A 21,387-nucleotide genomic window follows, 5' to 3' on the forward strand; every position below is an offset into this window, starting at 1 on the left:
ACTATGTCATCTCAGGGTGGCCTCAAATGCATGGCAATCCTCCTACCTCTGCCTCCCGAGTGCTGAGATTAAAGACACATTCAGTAAACCCAGCCAAAAAACTATTTTCTCTCCCCCCCACCAGGTAGGGTCTTACTCTATTCAGGCTGACCTGGAATTCACTAAGTAGCCTCAGGGTGTCCTTGAACTCACAGCAATCCTCTTACCTCTGCCTCCCAAATGCTAGGATTAAAGGCGTACCCCACCAAGCATAGCCAGAAAACTATTTTCCTGATGGAGCTACTCCAGAAAGAAACCAATCCATTATGCCTATCTCCACAACCACAGCAATTACAACCAATTCAGTTTTCCTTTTGTGACCCCAAAGCTACCCATTTTATGTTTTGTTTTTGTTTTCCAAGGCTACCCATTTTAAAGAGATTTGGGGGCTGATGTCAGGAATGGTGCGCACACCTTTAATCCCAGCACTTGGGAGGCAGAGGGAGGAAGATTACCATGAGTTTGAGGCCAGCCTGAGACTACAAAGTGAATTCCGGGTCAGCCTGAGCTAGAGTGAGACCCTACCTCGAAATCCCCTCCCCCCAAAAAAAACAGAGACAGAGAGAGATTTAGGGATTGAATAGATGACTTAGTGGTTAAGGCACTTCTCTATATCCCATGTAAACTATATGCACATGATGGCCAGGTACCTAGAGTTTGTTTGCAGTGGCCAAAGGCCCTGGCATACCCATTCTCTCTCTCTCTCTCTCTCTCTCTCTCTCTCTCTCTCTCTCTCTCTCTCTCTCTCCCCTTTTCTCTCTAATAAGTAAATAAAAATAAAATAAAGAGATTTAGTTGTCATCAGAGTAAACACAAGCAGTGGACATTACTTCATGCCTGTGAATGTAGTACTAGATGCTCACCATGAGGACAGTTCGTGGCCAAAATCTAAACAACAACAAAAAAAGCAAAAAAAAAGCAAAAGAAAGAAAGAAAGAAAGAAAGGAAGGAAGGAAGGAAGGAAGGAAGGAAGGAAGGAAGGAAGGAAGGAAGGAAGGAAGGAAGGAAGGAAGAAAAAAGTTCTCTGTTCAAAAAAATTCCAAAAGGATGATTCTAGTCCTATGTGAAGGTCCAACAACATTCTTGTTCCCACCCTGCCAAGGGATACTTATTTTCCAAGTTCATATGCCTGGTTATCTCTATAGTTAAAACTTGTCTGAAGATACCTAAAATTCCACAAAAATACACATTACTTCCACACATTCTTAACCCTATCCATGTTGTCCAGTGCCACCTTGGGCTGTGAAACAGAGTTCCAAAAATCAAACATTGCTCTCAAGAGTTTTGTCACAGGAACTAATATATTCTAATTTTTGCCAGAAGGTGGCACAAACTCTAGACAGGTTTTCGTATTGGCCTCATCCCTGCCATCAGCTCCTGGAGTACAGGAGCCTTCTTCACCATCTCCCTAAGTCCACCAGCCTCTTTACAGCATTTGGATATTGGGGAAATGTTTGAGAAATAGCTTTGTCTGACTAAGCTCAAAGTGACTTAAAATAAAATCCTTGTGGGACGAGATGGTGTGTACCTTTAGTCCCAGCACTCAGGAAGGAGAAGTAGGAGGATCACCATGAGTTCAAGCCCAACTTGAGACTAATTCAAGGTCAGCCTGGACTAGAATGAGACCCCCAAATTGAAAAATGATAATAATAATAATTTAAAAAGAAAAGATGCCTGTGTTTGTGAGGATCAAGGCTGCTGCAGGCAGTGCTTCCCAGAATATACTTAGCAAAATAAAGTGCTAACCAGTTTTGTCTAAACATCAACAGAGGGCTGGAGAGATGGCTTAGCAGTTAAGGCACTTATCTGAAAAGCCAAAGGACACAGGTTCAATTCCCCAGGATCCACATAAGCCAGATGGCACATGTGTCTATACTTCCTTGCAGCAGCTAAAGATCCTGGTATACCCATACTCTCGATCTACCTCCCCCCCCTCTAATAAATAAAATACATTTTAAAAAACTAAATAGTTTAAGATCAATCAGAAGTGAGAGAGAGATTCCATCAAAGCAATGAATCTTCATGCCTCCTCCGAAGCTTAACACCCAACATCTCCCAGTTTTGGCTTTGCTGAACAGACTGGTGACAAGGCCAAACCACAAACACAACCCACATTTAAACAGTTCCTCCATTTTCATAATGCAAATAACTAGTAAATTCTGGGTTTAGGGGCACAACATTTATAGGCCAATCTTCTTTCCAACTGCTACCCACCACTGTTCACTGCCAAATACAGAGATGGAACACTCAAATTCAGCCTGGAGAGGGAGAACAATCTTTTAGGCTATGTCTAAACCAAGCAACAAGAGGCTCAAATTTCGCAGACCCTACCTGAAAGTGCAAAATAATGGTCCAGATCAGGCCCAGGGTGAGCTTGGGGTTGCCATCTGTGATGTCATCATTACGAATATTCACTAGCTTCACCTGAAGAAGAAAGGCAAGCCAGTCTCAGATCTGATTTGATTTTTACATATTTTCATTATTAACATACAGTTAAATTATTTTTTGGTTGAAAAGTCTATGAATTTTAATGCATGTATAGATTCATGTAATTATTACATAATACAACTCCATTGTCTCAAAAAAAACCCCAAAAAGGTCCTTGTGCTGCCCCCTTCCTAACAATTGGACCCTGCCTCACTCTGAGCTCCTGATGACCACTGACCTGTTCCTGGCCCCTCAGCTCCTTTCGTTCCCAGAATATCATACATATGGACTCGGGTCCTCCCCCTCTTCAGCATAATAGTCTTGAAATTCACATTCAAATTGTTATATGGATGGGATGGTCTTTTGCTAAATAGTACTCTATTGTACAGATTTATTATGCTATGTTTACCCACCCACAGAAAGACTTGCAGATTTTTTCCCTACTTTTTGACAATTATGAATAAAGCTCCATTATTCTTATACAGATTATTGTGTGAAGATATGTTTTCATTTCTCTAGAGCAAATCTTGTAAGGAGACTTTTTGGATCACGTATGTAGCTTTAGAACAAACTGTCAAATTACTTTCTAGAGCACTCATCATTTTGTGTTCTCATCATTAAGATGACCTTATAAGTGTGTGGTACAGTATGTTGGTTTGTTTTTATTTGTTTGTTTGTTTTTTCCCCTGAGGTAAGGTCTCTCTCTACTCAGGCTGACCTGGGATTTACTCTGTATTCTTAGGGTGGCCTCAAACTCACAGCGATCCTCCTACCTCTGCCTCTCAAGTGCTGGGATTAAAGGTATGCACCATCATGCCCAGCACATTGTGTCCTTAGAGTGAGATTTCAGGAGCTAATTAGGAATGGGAGTCATGGCTTGTAGAGCTGTCTGTGACAAAGAAGGAAAAATGCAACAGGAGAAGGAGCATCTCTCTTAAACTCAAAAAAGAAAATAAGTCAGGGTTCTGATGATTTAATAAAGAAACATCTCGAACCAGGCACGGTGGTGCACGCCTTTAATTCCAGCAATAGGGAGGCAGAGGTAGGAGGATCACTGTGAGTTCGAGGCCACCCTAAGACTACATAGTGAGTTCTAGGTCAGCCTGAGCTAGGAGACCCTACCTTGAAAGCACCCCCCGCCCCACAAATGTGCATCACGCAGGCCCTCCCCCAACTGTCCAAGTGTGCTGGAAATGGAAGGCATTTGGGGATGTGTGATTTCCAAACTACCACTGTATTGGGCAAACCTCAATACTGTTGGCTTTTTCTATCACCCTCACAGAGCTCCTGTTCAATTGTGACAGACTGGAAGGACAGGCCCTTGCTTTATGTCTCCCTTGAACTCAAATCTCTTCCTAAAGGATTTTTGTGACCTCTCACCCAGAAGCCTCACTTGTCATTTACACAGATGTTCCCTTCTACATGGTGAGGGTGAAGTGGAGGTGGGAGAACCTGCCCTTCCAATCTGAGAATTCAGTTTTCCTAGTCACCAGTCAGTAACAATTTGGGGAACTCCCTTTGTCCATTCTCCCAACAATGCAGCATTTTGGTATACTACACATGTTTTCTCATCTTCACTGTTTTTCATCTTCACTTTAATCCTTACCTAAGGTGTGGGTGTACCATATTCCACCTTTTCTCTTGAGCACTGTCCCTCTCCAAGCAGCTGTAAGTTCTACATAGGGACTGAAGGATTTGTCCAACCATAAGACAATTGCTTATGATCAAGAGGTAGAACTAATTCATATTTATAATTTACTGGGGGATTAATGTTGCAAGGAGCGTGCACACATCCCTAAATAGCCAATGCCAACATTTCTAGCAGAGTGGAGAAAGCATGAGATGGCTTACCTGTCGCTGCTTTAGAAAGTCCAAGGCAATCTGCACATTCTGCAGCCTGTGAAAACGCATCCTGCCCTTCTCCCGGGGCTGCAGATGAAGACAAGGTATGGTGATTTTAGCTATGCCAATTTACTCACAGTGAGCAACCTTTGCTCACTCACTTCAAGGACTGAAAGACCACACAAGAATTCCTCATTGTAGAAGCCAGGCGTGGGGGCATTAAGTTAAAGCACTCTTAAAAGCAGGACCTGTATGTCTACCAGGCTCTGAGCAGCCTGCATTCCACTTTGCATCCAACAAACACCCAAGCCTATGACAGAACCAGTGCTGGATCAGTTTTGCATCTTCTCCACATACTCTCGTAGCACAGCTTGATTATGGGTGTGAGGTTACGGGAACACAGACTATGAGCTCTATGACCCCTAAAAGCATAATTAGCTGCTACTGAGTGGAAAAGGCAGAAAGTCCTAACTAAACTCTGCACAGTAATGGATGAAGCCAACCTATTTACAAACCTGGCCAAAGGAACCTGATTTCAGGGAGTCAATTTTTAAGTACAGAGAATAAGGACTTATCAAAAATGGGAGACAAAGCCTGGGCATGGTGATACACGCTTTTAATCCCAGCACGTGGAAGGCAGAGGTAGGAGGAGTGCCATGAGTTTGAGGCCACCCTGAGAGTACATAGTGAATTCCATGTCAGCCTGGACTAGAGCAAGGCCCTATCTTGAAAAACAAAACAAAACAACAACAACAACAACAAAAAAGCCTGGCACAGTGGAGCATGCCTTTAATCTCAGGAAGCAGAGGTAGGAGGATCGCCGTGAGTTTGAGGCCACCTTGAGACTATATAGTGAATTCCAGGTCAGCCTGGACTAGAGTTAGACCCTACCTTGGAGGTCCCCTTCCCCCCAAAATGGGAGACAAACCGGGCGTGATGGCGCACACCTTTAATCCCAGCACTTGGGAAGTAGAGGTAGGAGGATCACCTTGAGTTCATGGGCACCCTGAGACTTCATAGTGAATTCCAGGTCAACCTGGGCTACAGTGAGACTCTACCTTAAAAAAAAAAAAAACTGAAAAAAAAAGGGGGGGGGGGATAAAAATCCAGGAAATAATGAATCTCCCAGGGAGATGGATGTCACAATAGGAAAGCCACTGTTTACTCCAAGATGAAATACTCAGAACAAATAAAATTTTGGAGGGTAGCTCAACATCAATAATCCAAAGAAAGTTGTTTTCAGCCAGGATGGTAACGCAAGCCTTTAATCCTAGCACTTGGGAGGCAGAGGTAGGAGGATTGCCGTGAGTTCGAGGCCACCCTGAGACTACATAGTGAATTCCAGGTCAGCTAGGGCTAGAGCAATACTCTAACTGGAAGGGGGAAAAAGGGGGGCAAAACAAAGTTGTTTTCTCCCACTCAATCCTGGAGGTCATACAACTGGGGCAGAGAAGCCAGCTCCATCTGATGTCTCTCACACCTCACCCAAGGCTCACTTCCTTCTGGAAAGTGAATAAAGTCCATTTGCCTAGAGAAGATAGGAAAGCTAGCTATTTGCCTCTGCACATTTTCTTCTTCTTGCTTTGCAATGTTGCTTTATTTTACTAAAATTGGGACTGAAGTATCATTCTTACTAGATTATGCCTAACTTATCTGTAAGTATCAAATTAGTACTAATTCAAGACAGGAAAAAATATAAGGTAGTTCTGTGATTGGTGTCTACACAGAGGAAACATTGGGGTGGGGGGGAGGGAGGTAGCTCAACACATGGAGAGAGGAGAATGGGTACCCTTCATTACTTCTAAGCAACTTTCTCCCATAGGATAATCTAAAAGGATGTTAAGACCTCTCTGAGCAACAGGATAACTTCTTCAGTCAATGGTTCAGAGAAAATCTTTTTAGCAAGAATCTTTTCTCAGTCATTTCAGATAAACTATGAATATGACTTGGAGGATGACATACACTGAAACAAGATTCTAAGGCACTGGGACATCAATGAGGTGAAAAGACAGTCGACTATAGAAGACAGGGATTGGGGATACTGCATAAACCCTGTTTCAAGAGAAAGAACATGGGCTATAATTTAGGACCTATCAGTGGAAAACGCTCTTCTTATATACATTAATCTTTTTTTCTAATGTATTGTCCACCAAAATTAAATAGCTATAAGAACATGCAAGTTAAGTCTATTCTCAACAGCGAACAAAAAGATTACTGACCAAGGCCAGAGGATCTCCATGCAGTGAGTTTGCAAACAAGCTGTTTTGAAAACAGATGTCATGTGCTTAGTGAAAACCCAGACCCTAGAGTAATACTGAAAGAGTATCTGTTAGTCAGTACAGTGGAACTGTGAACAATTAATTGTCATGCTGTCAGGTAAACTTTGCACAATTCTCCAATCTGAATTCAGACAATACAACAAGGTCACCAGAAAGTCATAGGTCTCCAGGTCACAAAGGGACTTAACACCTCCAAGTACCATGATAATTTTCATGCCAATCTTTCTCAGATAAGCAAAACAATTCCCACTCCAGAGCCACCCAACAGTGGCAAGAGGAACAATTAGTTTTAACCACTTTCTTTGGGACCCGTATTCCCAGGTGGAGAGAGAAGAAGGCAATTGGTGACTGAGCTATTTGGAGACCCAGAGAACCTTAGGCTCTCTGATGGCCCTGTGGTGCCAGCAGTGCCAGCTGGGATGCTGGCATTCCCAGAGGGACCTACTACGTCATCATCATCATCCTCTTCCTGCTCCTCGCTGTTTACATGGCGCCAGGAGGGCATGCTCACCAGGCGGAGGGTCTTCAGCCCTGCTGGCTCCTTTAGCCACCAACCAGGGGAAACACACAGCAGAGGAACAAGAAATTCACACACAAAGATGAAAGAGAAGTGAATACATTTTTTTAAGGTAAAAATACCCTCCCACATCTGGGCAAAGAAAGAGGAGAGAGAGAGAGTGCACGAGCACGTGCACCAAGGTCAGGACCAAAGCAGGTTACACTTCTTGAAGCACAACTTCAATTTTTGCACAGCCACCAACCTGTTCTCCTTTTGTGAATCAACTAAGGAAAAAAGATGACTGTGAAATACAAAACTGGATGGTTTTTGGTGAAAAGACTGTATATTAACAGCTCCATAGACACCTGAAGGTTTGCAGGGGATAGGAAAGATAGTAATTGTACCCTGTTTTGTAGGTAATTTGTCTGCAAAAAGATCATTTTCCAATATAAAAATTATTGTAATTTCATCACATATATCAGTCACAATGCACAAAATATAATTTTATGAGTACTAAAGAATAAAATAGATAGACCAGTACAATGACAACAAATATTGATAGATGTGAAACCAAAACAAAGAGCTTAGGGAAAGCCAAGTCCCAGTCCTAGAAGGAGCTGAGTATTGGTAAGCAGTGATATCTAGTGTGACAAATTCAGCTCTTTCCTTCCTTCCTTGTTTCTTTATTTGAGAGAGAAAGTGAGTGAGTGAGAGATACAGAAATAGGCAGGTAGAAAAAGAGAAAATAGGCATGCCAGGGCCTCCAGCCACTGCAAATGAACTCCAGATGTATGTGTCCCCTTGTGCATCTGGCTTATATGGGTTTTGGGGAGTTGAACTGGGATCCTTTGGCTTTGCAGGCAAGCGCCTTAACCACTAAGCCATCTCTCCAGCCCCAAATTCAGCTCTTTAAACACAGCAAACAACAATTAAGAAACTACCAAAGGCAGTGAGGAGGCTGTGGTTTATACTGTTCCAGCTCTGCATGGCTTTGGGTCTCTTTTCCTCACAGATGTGTCCAATGTTCACACCTGGACTTTTCCAAATGAAAATTACATTGCCTGTGGCACTAAAGCAAAACACTGCATCACACAGGGTCACTTGTAGTCCATGAGGCTCAGATATATAAGACAATGGCCTGCAGAGGTGCAAAGCAAGTATAAGAACTATAATCAGAGAGGCCATAGGGCTCAGCCATGATTTGCCTTTAAATAGGAAAGTGTTTCCCAAAAGCAATGTCAAATGTATTTTGGAACCAAGCAAGCATATTTAATTATCCAAGGATCCACATGCATAACCACCAAACTCAGCACCTTCCCTCATTTGTGAGACTCAACAAATCAGAGAAGAAAGTGAGATATACAGGAAGGAAATATAACAACTCCAAACACCTATGCTTTTAATTGTAAACTTCAAGCCCACAGCTGAATACAGAAAATTAGAAAAGAAAAATTGATGAGGGAAGGGAAGAATCTGTACAGATTATAACTGTAACTCCAGGAATAAAATACACCTTATTCAAAAATCTTAAATGTGGTGCTGGAGAGATAGCTTGGCAGTTAAGGCATCTGCCTGTAAAGCCAAAGAACCCTGGTTTGAATCTCCAGAACCCACGTAAGCCAGATGCACAAGGTGGTGCATGCGTCTAGAGTTCGTTTGTAGTGTCTGGATGCCCTGGCACACCCATTCTCTCTCTCAAATAAAGAAATAAATAAAATCTTAAATGTGAATCCAATGTTCCTGAAATGCTAATATCTATAAACAGACTAAGAATGAGCAGGAAGAAATTACGCAGATATGAAATATAACTGAGTCCTGATTTTATCAACACATGAGAGTAAGGGCTAGAGATAAAGCTTAGTAGTACAGGGTCTTCCTAGCATGTGCAGGATCCTAAATTCAATCCCAGGACTGCCCCTCCCCACAAAAAAAAAAGAAAAGGACATGAGAATATATAATGTAACATATACAGTGAAATGATGTAATTTGTAAACTGTAAATTTGAGTCAGAAATTAAGTCCAGTCCATCAATAACCTCTTAGGCCTCTGCCTTCATGTAATGGAGTAAGCAGTAAAGACTGCTGCTATAGAACTCAACATCGTAAACTGATTTGCCATTAAAGAAGCCACTCTTGCAGTCACTCATTAGAAGTGAACAGCTCACCAGTTTGATGCCCGAGAGGACCTCCAGCAAGGAGATCAGGTTATGGCCATCCCGCAGGTCTTCATATAGATCATTGATGTGCTTGCGGACCTGTGAAGGAGAATAAGACAAGCTAGTGTATATCTGACCTAGAATCATTTTTTTGTTGTTGTTTTTTTGCTTTGTTTTGTTTTGTTTTTCAAGGTAGGGTCTCACTCTAGCTCAGGATGACCTGGAATTCACTAGTCTCAGGGTGACCTTGAACTCATGGTGATCCTCCTACCTCTGCCTCTCCTGTGCTGGGATTAAAGGCGTGCACCCCACACCCAGCTTTCTTGTCACATATTTCTAAAAGTGAATTTGAGAATTACTTTCTTTGTAGGGAATTGATGTCAACTTTATAATTAACACTATAATAAAAGATAGCTCTCACTTTGGAAATGTGTAATTGATGTGTGCTATGTGCTTTAGGTCTTATTTATATATAGTCTTCACATCTGTAAGGAAAGATTGTTATCATCATCCTTGTTTTTACACATGAGAAAACAAGCTACAAATATTCAGTAACTTGTCTAAGGTCACAAAAAGGAATATGTAGCCTCAGTTTGATCTTTCTTTCTTTCTTTTTTTTTTTTTATTCTGCGGTAGGATCTCACCCTAGTCTAGGCTGACCTGGAATTCATTCTGTATTCTCAGGATGGCCTTGAACTTTTGGCGATCCTCCTACCTCTGGGATTTAAGGCATGCACCACCATGCCCAGCTTAGTTTGGTCTTTCTTGAGGTAGGGTCTCACTCTAGCTCAGGCTAACCTGGAATTCACTATGTGGTCTCAGGGTGGCCTTGAACTCATGGTGATCCTCTTACCTCTGACTCCCAGTGCTGGGATTAAAGGTATGTGCCACCACATCAGTTTGGTCTTTCTGATTTGAGTCTTGCCATTAACATTATGGTGTCTGGTCAGCTACCACCTTGTTTTAAATTATTTAATCCAAACAACAGCCTTGTGAGGTTTATTGACCCCATTCCACAGAAGTAGCTGAGCAAGCAGAAGCTCTCAGAAGCTCGAGAATCACAGCTATGAGCTGTAGCCACAGACCTTCTAAGTCTTTCCAAGTCTATCTAGGAGCAACTAACAACATAGAGTACTTGTGAAAATAGAAAGAAAACAATTTTTTTACTATCTATTAAAAAATATATATATATGAAAGAAAGAAAGAGGCAGATAGATAGAGAATGGGTGTATCAAGGCCTCTAGCCACTGCAAGTGAATTCCAGACACATGTGCCACCTTGTGCATCTGGGTACTAGGGAATCAAACCTTTAATCCCATTGGCTGGGAGGCAGAGGTAGGAGAATTACTGTGAGTTCGAGGTACCGTGAGACTACATAGTAAATTCCAGGTTAGCCTGGACTAGAGAGAGACCCTACCTTGAAAAATAAAGACAAAAACAAAGAAAGGAAGGAAGGGAGGGAGGGAGGGAAGGAGGGAGGGAAAGAGGGAGGAAGGGAGGAAGAAAGCAAGCATGTGTTTGTATGTCTACAAAGGGAAAACCATGACAAGTAAATTACAAGTAAATGATGAATTGGATAATAGCTTTCAAATAAAATGATAGTGTGCCAGGCGTGGTGGTACATGCCTTTAATTCCGGGAGAGACAGAGGATGGAGGATCACAGAGAGTTCAAGGCCACTCTGAGACTAAATAGTGAATTCCAGGTCAACCTGCACTAGAATGAAACCCTACCTCGAATCCCCCTCCCAAAAACAAGGATATTGTTGTACTGGCTGTACATATTAACACTTTTTAAAAAATTTTTTATTGATAACTTCCAAACAATATGCCATGGTAATTCCCTCCCTCCTCCCACTTTCCCCTTTGAGACCCCAGTCTCCAACATATCCCCTCCCCCTCTCAATAAGTATCTCTTTTATTTTGATGTCACGACACATTAACACTTTCAACTTGATTCTAAAATGTATCAATTTTTCCATCACTATCTTATTATCTTAACTCTATACAACGAACAAACAAAACTCCTAGCTCAGTGCAGGGTGGAGTGGCGCACACCTTTAATCCCAGCACTCGGGAGGAGAGATAGGAGGATCACCATGAGTTCGAGGCCACCCCGAGACTACATAGTGAATACCAGGTCAGCCTGAGCTACAATGAGACCCAAGAACCTACCTCAAAAAAAAAAACTCCTAGCTCAGGCTGGGCATGGTGGCACATGCCTTTAATCCCAGTACTTGGGAGGCAGAGGTAGGAGATTCGCTGTGAGTTCAAGGCCATCCTTAGACTACATAGTGAATTCCAGGTAAGCCTGGTCTAGAGTGAGACCCTACCTTAAAAAAAAAAAAAAAAAAAACCCTCCTAACTCACTATTTGCCGATTTCCCATGTATAGATGCTCCCACCACAACTATTGCAGCTGTGATAAAACATAGTATACTATTAGGCAATATTACCATCATAGAGATAAAATAAACATAACTAATCTCAAGAGCACAGAAAATAGTAATATAATATTTTAAAATTTAAAAAATATTTTATTGGGCTGGAGAGATGGCTTAGCAGTTAAGCACTTGCCTGTGAAGCCTCAGGACGCCGGATCGAGGCTCGGTTCCCCAGGTTCCACGTTAGCCAGATGCACAAGGGGGTGCACACGTCTGGAGTTCGTTTGCAGTGGCTGGAAGCCCTGGCACGCCCATCCTCTCTCTCTCCCTCTATCTGTCTTTCTCCCTGTGTCTGTCACTCTCAAATAAATAATAAAAAATTAAAAAATGAACAAAAAATATTTTATTTATTTATCATTTATTAGAGAGAGCGAATGGGAGCACGAGGGCCTCCACCCACTGCAAACCAACTCCAGAACCATGTGTGACCTTGCTTTATATGAGTTCTAGGGAATCAAACCTGGGTCGTTTGACTTTGCAAGGCCAAGTGCCTTAACTACTAAGTCATCTCTCTAGCTATATATCTATATATCCATATCTATATCTATACCTACATTTGGTTTTTTGAGGTAAGGTCTCATTCTAGCCCAGGCTGACCTGGAATTCACTATGTAGTCTCAGGCTGGCCTTAAACTCACAGCCAGGATATCCTCCTACTTCTGCCTGCTGAGTGCTGAGATTAAAGGTGTTTGCCACCATGCCCAGCTTCCTATATAATAATTCTTAATAATGGCTTTTAGCAACCACTGTTTCAAATTGATGAAAGATTTAACATTTGACACTACTGAATCTATATAAGCTGCCTTCACCAAGCCAGTGGCTCCAAGGTAGCATTACTCTCTTAAATGGACTCAATGTTTCAAGCTTTTGGTACAAAATAAGAGGGCTCCACTAACAGAAATAAGCAGCTTGCTGGGCGTGGTCGCACACCTTTAATCCCAGCACTCAGAAGGCAGAGGTAGGAGGATCGCCGTGAGTTCCAGGCCACCCTGAGACTACATAGTGAATTCCATGTCAGCCTGGGCTAGAGCAAGACCCTACCTCAAAAATAAATAAATAAATAAATAAGAAGCTCATGATGGTTAAGTTTTAAATGTGTTGAGTTTAAAAACTGACAGTGAAAGAGCACCAGTGGAAATGTTCTTGAAGCAGACAGAAACACTAAAATTCCATCTGGGTCAGCTGAGAACTTAAGTTTACTGATTGAGGTGCTAGCTAAAGACATGGGAAATACTAGGCTTTCCATGTTAGGGATGAGAAAGAAGAGCAGAGTGCTAGGGACTGAACCTTAGGGAGTAGACAAAATTAGAAGGCAGGGGATGGAAAAGAAATCAGCAAAGGATGGGATGGGGGGGCTGTAAGGAAAGTGCAAGAGAAAAGCAAAAGAGAATACTGGACTTGATCTCTATAGACAACTTATTGAGAAAAACAGCACGGAGCAGCAACCTTCCCATGGGATGAAGGCTGAAGCATTGAGCCAGACTTGGGTTCAGACTTATAAGGAAGATCCTAAGAAAAACAGACTATACCAGGTGCAGTAGATAAGGAACTTGTAATTGTTTGTGTCCTTGTTCAGAATAGGCTTCTTCAGCCAGGAATGTCTAAGGGAGGATACTCAGTTGGTTTCTGGTCCTTCAAGACCATCTAGGCTGAAAAAGGCCAAGTGCCTTACCAGGAAAAGTGTCAAACCTAATGAGGCCGCTTCTATATTGCCTGCGAACTTTAGGGATAGTTATTAATTCTTCAGTTCTCTTTAGTTTTCAGGGAAGGCTAATAACCTTTCAGGGACCAAAAATAAAAAATAAAAACCAGGAGTAAGACTTAGAAAAAACAACACCTTTAATTTAACAGGCATGCACTTAGGCATAGGAAGTAGAGACGTCATAGTAAAGGCCTAGTCCAAATGTAGACCCAAACTGTTCAGAGAGAGATGAGATGTGCTTAACATGAAATAAGGCCCTGAATAACCAGCTCCAGGGAGAGAGGGCTAAGAACACAAAAGTCATACTTAGGAAGCAAAGACAGCTTTCATTTCTTAGCCTCTAACTTGCAAACTGTATCAATCTCTAAATAAAAACTCCATTGGCAGCCTCCTCTGATGTTTCTCATGGACATGAAGCAGCAAACCTGTGTACAAGTCCATGCTGCATTTGGGGAGCAGTGAAAGGTCCATGTGGCCTTGGCAAAGGCTGTGCAACAGACAGTGCTGGAGTCAGCACATCACTGTTCAACTTGAGCCTCAGTTATACAAGGCCAGAGGTGGTGGCACCTGAAATCTCGGCACTTAAAAATCTGAGGCAGGGGAACACTGTGACTTCAAGACAAGCTTGGACTACATAATGACTTTCAGGAAAGCCTGGGCTAGAGTGAGACACTGTCTCAAAAACAAAACAAATAAACAATAGCATTACCCTTCATAGTGGCCCACACCTTTAATCCTAGCACTCAAGTAGGCAAAGGTAGGAGGATCACCCTGAGTTTGAGACCACTCTGAGACTACATAATGAATTGCAGGTCAACCTGGGCTAGTATGAAATCCTACCTCAGGAAAAAACAAAAACCACACACCTTTAATCCCTGTACCTGGAGGCAGAGGTAGGAAGATCATGAGCAGTTCGAGGCCACCCTGAGACTACACAGTGAATTCCAGGTAGCCTGAGCTAGAGTTAAACCCTACCTCAAAAGAAGAAGAAAAAAAAAAAAAAAAAAAGGAGTAACTACAACAAACCAAAGAGAAAAGCAAGACTGAGTGGGCACAGTAATTAACATTTAGAGTTTGAAAACATTTGTTGGCAAACCTGGAATTCTTAGTAAAATTCTAAGGGCAGTCAGTGTCTTTTACACAGGAATAAAAATAAAAAGAATTCTTCCATCTTCTAGATTAAATTTTAGCCTTTCCCTTCCAACTACTAACCTGGAAACAGGTTCCTCCTGAGGAACACATACCCTTATTCTTTTGTTTTTCAAGGTAGGGTCTCACTCTAGCTCAGGCTGACCTGCAATTCACTATGTAGTCTCAGGGTGGCCTCGAACGCACAGTGATCCTTCTACCTCTGCCGCCCAAGTGCTGGGATGAAAGACATATGCCACCACACCTGGCCTCTTATTCTTTTTCCTTTTCTTCCTTTTTTTTTAATTTTAATTTTTAAAAAAGATTTATTTCTATTTATTTGAGACAGTGAGGGAAAGAGAGAATGGGCACATCAGGGCCTCTAGCCACTGCAAAAGAACTCCAGACACATGCATCAGATAGGGTCTCACTCTAGCTCAGGCTGACCCAGAGTTCACTATGTAGTCTCAGGCTGGCCTCAAACTCCTCATGATCCTCCTATCTCTGCCTCCAGAGAGCTGGGAATAAAGGCATGTGCCACCACACCTGGCTCCTGAGGTTTTTTTTTTTTTTTCTTTTTTTGGTTTTCTGAGATAGGGTCTCATTCTAGCTCAGGCTGACCTGGAATTCACTATGTAATCTCAGGGTGACCTTGAACTCATGGCAATCCTCCTATCTCTGCCTCCCAAGTGCTGGGATTAAAGGAATGCACCTGGTGCAATAAACATCTCTTAGGTTAGAGGGCTTGAGCTCTAAGCTAGGTTGTTTATGTATTTTAGATGCTTACATCCTTAAGATCTCTTCTGAGATTAGATCAACCATATTTTTGTGTTTTGTCTTGGTTTTCTAAAGTAGGGTCTCGCTCTAGCCTAGGTCGACCTGGGATTCACTATGTAGTCCAGGGTGGCCTCAAACTCACAATGATCCTTCTACCTCTGCTTCCTGAGTGCTGGAATTATAGGTATGCGCCACCATGCCCAGCCAATCATGCTTTTTAAAAACAATTATTGGGCTGGAGGGATGCTTAGCAGTTAAGGTGTTTTCCTGCAAAGCCAAAGGACCCAGGTTCAATTAATTCCCCAGGACCGTTAGCCAGATGCACAAGGGGGTGCATGTGTCTGGAGTTCGTTTGCAGTGGCTGGAGGCCCTGGCGTGTCCATTTTCATTCTCTCTCTCTCTTTGTCTGTCACTCTCAAATAAATAAGTAAATAAAAATAAAACAAACAAACAAACAAAAAAGAAGGCCAGGCATGGTGGCACATGTCTTTAATCCCAGCACTTGGGAGGCAGAGGTAGGAGGATCACCATGAGTTCAAAGCTACCCCGAGACAACATAATGAATTACAGGTCAGCCTGGACTAGAGTGAGATCCTACCTTAAAAAAAAAAAAAAGAGAGAGAGAGAGAAAGAAAAAGAGAAAGAAAGAAAGAATAATCACAGCACTCGGGAGGCAGAGCAGAGGTAGGAGGATCACCGTGAGTTCGAGGCCACCCTGAGACTACATACTTAATTCCAGGGTCAGCCTGGACCAGAGTGAGACCCTACCTTGAAAAACAAAACAAAACAAAACAAAACAAAACAAAACAAAACAAAACAAAACAAAACAAAACAAAACAAAACAAAATGTTCAGGCAACTGTAAGGCTAGCAGCCTGAGAAAAGATGAAAAATAGCCAAGAGTTCAAGTAAAGCTCTGGCTGGCCTCCAATTTCTAACAATGCTGTGATGTGTTCTTCTAGTTTTCCCTCATAGGACCTCCTGTCATCACCTAACACTGAGGCAGAAACCCAACAGGCAGCATCAGCTACAAATGAGCAGCAGAGAGCCAGAGCACTTGGGTCCAAATAAAAGATAGGGAACAAGCTTGTGGCAGAACAGTTTAGCTCTTCCAATTGTTGGAGACAGGTATGGGAGGAGAATGAAAGTATATATAGCAGAAAGACCTAGTAACTAGGGACTGGAGAGATGGCCCAGCAATTAAGTATACTTCCTATACAAACATGAGGTCCTGTCTCCTAAACACCTGGCCACATATACCTGCTAACCCTAGTCTTGTGGGGAGCACAGACCAGGAAATCATCAGAGCTCATGGTAAAATAGCAAGCTCCACAGCCCTGGTGGTGGCGCACACCTTTAATCTCAGCACTCCAGAGGCAGAGGTAGGAAGATCACTGTGACCAGCCTCAGACTAAAGAGTAAGTTCCAGGTCAGTCAGGGTTAGAGTGAGAGGTACCTCAAAAAAGACACACACACACACACACACACACACACACTAAACAGGGCTGGGGAGATGGCTTATCAGTTAAGGCACTTGCCTGCAAATCCAGAATCAGTTTGATTTCCCAGACCCACATAAGCCGGATGCACAAGGGGAGCATGCATATGGAGTTCATATGCAGTGGGTGGAAACCCTGGAGCGCCCATTCTCTTTCTCTACCTATTTCTGTATCTCTCTCTCTCTCTCAAATAAATAAATAAAAATAAAATATAAATAAATAAATAGAGATGGCTTAGTGGTTAAAGCGCTTATCTGCAAAGCCAAAGGACCTCGGTTAGATTTCCCAGAACCCACATAAGCCAGATGCACAAGGTGGTGCATGCATCTGGAATTCGTTTGCAGTGGCTAGAAGCCGTGGCACACCCATTCTCTTTCCCTCTCTCAAATAAATAAATATTTTAAAATAAATAAATAAATAAACCTGGCTCAAAACAAAAATAGTTACTGAGTTCACCCACCTGATATTCTGCTCCAGCCACATAAGGTGAGTGTACTTGGTCCCTGCATGGGCACATACACATGCATATACCCCCCACACACCACTTTATACATAGTAATTCTGAGACCTTGATTTACGATTGACCCTTAGCTTCACCTATCACTGGATCTATAATCTTGGGAAAGTCACTTGACCTCACCCATTCTCACTTTCTTTGTTGTGAAAATTGAGAGGATTAAATTCTAAAATCCACAAAAGGTAGCTTTACTATTTAAGTGTTAACTGTTTACTGTTTAAGTGGGGCCCTCAGGTTTAATTTACTAGTCGAGTCAGAAAAAATAAACTTCATAAGCTATTTAAAAAAAAATTATCAGGGGCTGAACAGTTAAAGCATTTGCCTGCAAAGCCAAAGGATCCTGGTTCAATTCTCCAGGACCCATGTAAGCCAGATGCACAAGGGGGCACATACATCTGGAGTTTATTTGCAGGAGGCCCTGGGGTGCCCATTCTCTCTCAAATAAATAAATAAGCAAAATATTTTTAAGGTATTATCAGAATATTATTTACTTTGTGCATCTGGCTCATATGTGGGTACTGGGGAATCAAACCTGGGTTGTTAGGCTCTGAGTGAGGGCAAGTGTCTTACTGCTGAGCCATCTCTCCAACCTTAACTTTGAACTTTTGAAGTTCTTGTCTCAGTCTCCCAAATAGCTGCGATTACAGCTGCATACCAACACACCCCTTGATAAAACCTTTTCCTCTCTTTCCACCCCCCCCCTCCCAGGTAGGATCTCACTCTAGCCCATCCTCCAGTGTAGTGGTGCACACTTACTTTTTTTTTGGCTTTCTGAGGCAAGGTCTTGCTCTAGCCCAGGCTGACCTGGAATTCACTAGGTTGTCTCAGGGTGGCCTCAAACTCACGGCAATCCTCCTACCTCTGCCTCCCGAGTGCTGGGATTAAAGGAGTGCGTCACCACACCCGGCTGGGTGCACAGTGTTAATCCCAGGAGGCTAAGGAAAAAGGATCACTGTAAATTCAAGGCCAGCCCGAGGGTAACACCAGGTTGGCTTGGGCTAAAGTAAGACCCTACGTTCATAGCTAACCCAGGCAATTTAGGGACCACTTGTCTCAAAATAAAAAGGGCTGAGGAAGGTAGCTCAGTAGTACAGCACTTGCCTAAAGCAAAGGCATGGGTTCAGCCCCTACTGACACAAATAATAATAATGGAATATGTTTAAAATTGGTATTTAAGTATCAATTTATCAATTTAAAATATCAATAATTTATTTATTATGTGTAATCAGAGAAACAGAAAGGAGAGACAGAAAAAATGGGTATGCCAGGGCCTCCAGCCACTGCAAATGAAATCCAGACACTTTGTGCATCTGGCTTCACGTGAGTACTGGGGCATAAAACCTGGGTTATTAGGCTCTGTGGGCAAGCACCTTAACCCCTGAGCCATATGTCCAGACCCTTAAAATTATTTTTTGCACATGTATAAAGCATGTGTGTGGTGTATGCATGTATATGCAGATGCAGGTGCCCATGCATGTGCTTATGAAGAATACCAGGTGTCCTCCTATCACTCATCTGCATATTTCCTTGAGATAAAGTCTCTCCCTCAACCTGGAGTTGCTACATGTCAGCAAGCCCCAGCGATTCTCTACCCTCCTCCAGCCTGTGGACTGGGGTTACAGATGTATGCAGCAGACAGCTTCAGGTTCCCTGAGATGAACTTCCAGACTAGGCACAGCTATGAAGGAAGGTATTTATTGAAGCTTACAGATCTAGGGGAAGTTCCATAATGGCAGAAGAAGCTGGCCTGCCTTCACAGGTCCAAGCAGAGAGAGAGAGAAGAACAAGCCAAAAGCCACACACAGCATAGCACACTTCAGGAACTCCAACTAGGCACACTTTGCATATCTTTAGATTGAAATCTGAACCCCACCATAATACCAGTGCCCACTGACACTGCCTCCAGCCAAGTGGCTACAGATGCAAACTACAAACTAATAAAACACTGAATATACTGGGGGCCATCTATTCAAACTACCACATTGTGTATGGTCAAACTTTTTTTTTTTTTTTTTTTAATTTTTTTGAGGTACGGTCTTGCTCTAGCCCAGGCTGACCTGGAATTCACTATGGAGTCTCAGGGTGGCCTCGAACTCACGGCGATCCTCCTTACCTCTGCCTCCCAAGTGCTGGGATTAAAGGCGTGCGCCACCACGCCCGGCCATTTTTTTTTTTTTTTTTTAACATGGGTCCTAGGGAATCTTGGCAGTCTCCAGTCTGAGAGGCCCTCTGGGTTTGGGCTCTATGGCCTTAGGTTTGCCATTTCCTGTTGGGAACAAGCCCAGATAGCTAAGAAACTACAAAATTAGTATCCCAGTTAAACTCATGGGACAGTTAGCCTGACTTTGGGCCACTGTTTTGATCACTTCAGTAGGGAGCCCTAACTCAAGTTTGATGGTCTGTTTAAAATTGAGAATGTGGAGCTGGAGAGATGGTTCAGTGGTTATGGTGTTTGCCTGCAAAGCCAAAGCACCCAGGTTTGATTCCCCAGGACCCATGTAAGCCTGATGCACAAGGTGGTACATGCATATGGAGTTCATTTGCAGTGGCTAGAGGCCCTGACATGCTTATTCTCTCTCTCTCTCTCTCTTTCTCTCTCTGAATCTATCTGCCCTTTTCTCTCTTTCAAATAAATAAAAATAAAATAATGAAATAAAAGATAATTGGGGGCTGGGATTCTGAGTTATGGCGGGAGACATGGGCCATATTCTCACCTATAATAATCAAGATCCCATGGGTGACGTTGGAACAAAATCTGTCCTGTTTTGCACCAGGGTTGGAAATGTAGAGAATCCCTTCCTTGTTTCTGTCAGCTAGTTTGGTCACAAACGTATGCCATTACCTAATACAGTATCCTCAGCTCAAAAGTGGGAGGTATGGGGCTGCAGAGATGGCTTAGCTGTTAAGGCATGTGCCTGCAAAGCCAAAGGGCCTCAGTTCGGTTCCCCAGGACCCATGTAAGCCAAATGAGCAAGGTGGCACATGCATCTGGAGTTCATCTGCAGTGGCTGGAAGCCCTGGCACACCAATTCTCTCTCTCTCTCTCTTTGCCTTTTTCCCTCTCTCAAATAAATAAAAATAAAAAAATATTTTTAAAAGATAATTGAGAATGTATAAATTGTTAAAACCTTGAACTGATATGTACATTATGGCTATTTTGAAATTCTAAAGGCACCTGTAATTTCTGAAATGGGTCACATTAGCCAGCTGTGTTCATTTTGTGAGTTGAGTATAAAGCTGAAAATTGACACAATCGTGACCTGTGGTGTAATGACTACAGGTGTTTGCTAGGAATCACTATTAGTACTTGGGTGATAAGAAGCAGTAGTTGAGGATTAGTTTTCCAGTAGTTTGATTTATGAAATTCATGCTTGCTTCAGCCACACATATACTAAAATTGGAATGATTTGTGAAATTCCCTGTTCAGATCTTAGAATTCCATGCTTTAAGAAGAAAACTGAAAACAATTTGTAAATTAGCTAGAGAAACTCATGAAATATCTATATACCTTTTATTTACCAGTTAACATACAGATGCTTAGACCATGTGGTCTATAGATGGCATCTTCATCCTGTTGGACCTACAAGATGGTAGTGGCTTACGCTCAAGCAAATATCTGAATGGAAGACCTAGTTACTTGCTTCACTGTACTACAATGCTGCTTAGTTGGGAATGATGTTGATCACAGGTCTTTAATATACACAACCAGATTCCAGAGGGACCTAGCATTGTTAATTTGGATGAGTTGTGGTTGATTAACATCCATGGTTACATAAGAACTACTGATAGTACTTTGTGTAAATGTGCTTTTATTTTCAGAATCCTGAGCAGGATTTAGTTGTCGAATCTGGTTGGTAAATCTCTTCTACTTGTATATTTTTGTACTGCCAGACTGTTGCCTTCTGGTTTTCCTTTTTTTTTTTTTTTTTAATTGGTTTTTCAAGGTAGGGTCTCTAGCCCAGGCTCACCTGGAATTCACTATGTAGTCTCAGAGCTGCCTTGAACTGACTTCATCCTCCTACCTTGGCCTCTTGATAGTGCTGGAATTAAAGGTAGGCGCCACCACACCCAGCTGTGAAAGAC

The 21,387-nt window shown here is 42.4% G+C and overlaps 1 protein-coding gene across 15 annotated transcripts in view; it reads right to left on the bottom strand.

Annotated features, from left to right (window-relative positions):
* Macf1 (microtubule actin crosslinking factor 1) overlaps positions 1 to 21,387 on the bottom strand; it is a 436,027-nt gene that overhangs the window by 256,723 nt on the left and 157,917 nt on the right. For all 15 annotated transcript variants that reach the window (XM_045149529.1, XM_045149530.1, XM_045149528.1 and 12 more), the window contains exons 4-6: positions 9,251 to 9,340; positions 4,318 to 4,395; positions 2,371 to 2,463 (exon numbers count right to left, since the gene is read on the bottom strand). In XM_045149529.1, coding sequence (XP_045005464.1) covers positions 2,371 to 2,463; positions 4,318 to 4,395; positions 9,251 to 9,340 — 261 coding nt within the window. The remainder of the gene's footprint in view (positions 1 to 2,370; positions 2,464 to 4,317; positions 4,396 to 9,250; positions 9,341 to 21,387) is intronic.

Source organism: Jaculus jaculus, chromosome 5 (genome assembly GCF_020740685.1).
Source record: "Jaculus jaculus isolate mJacJac1 chromosome 5, mJacJac1.mat.Y.cur, whole genome shotgun sequence".
NCBI lineage: Eukaryota > Metazoa > Chordata > Mammalia > Rodentia > Dipodidae > Jaculus > Jaculus jaculus.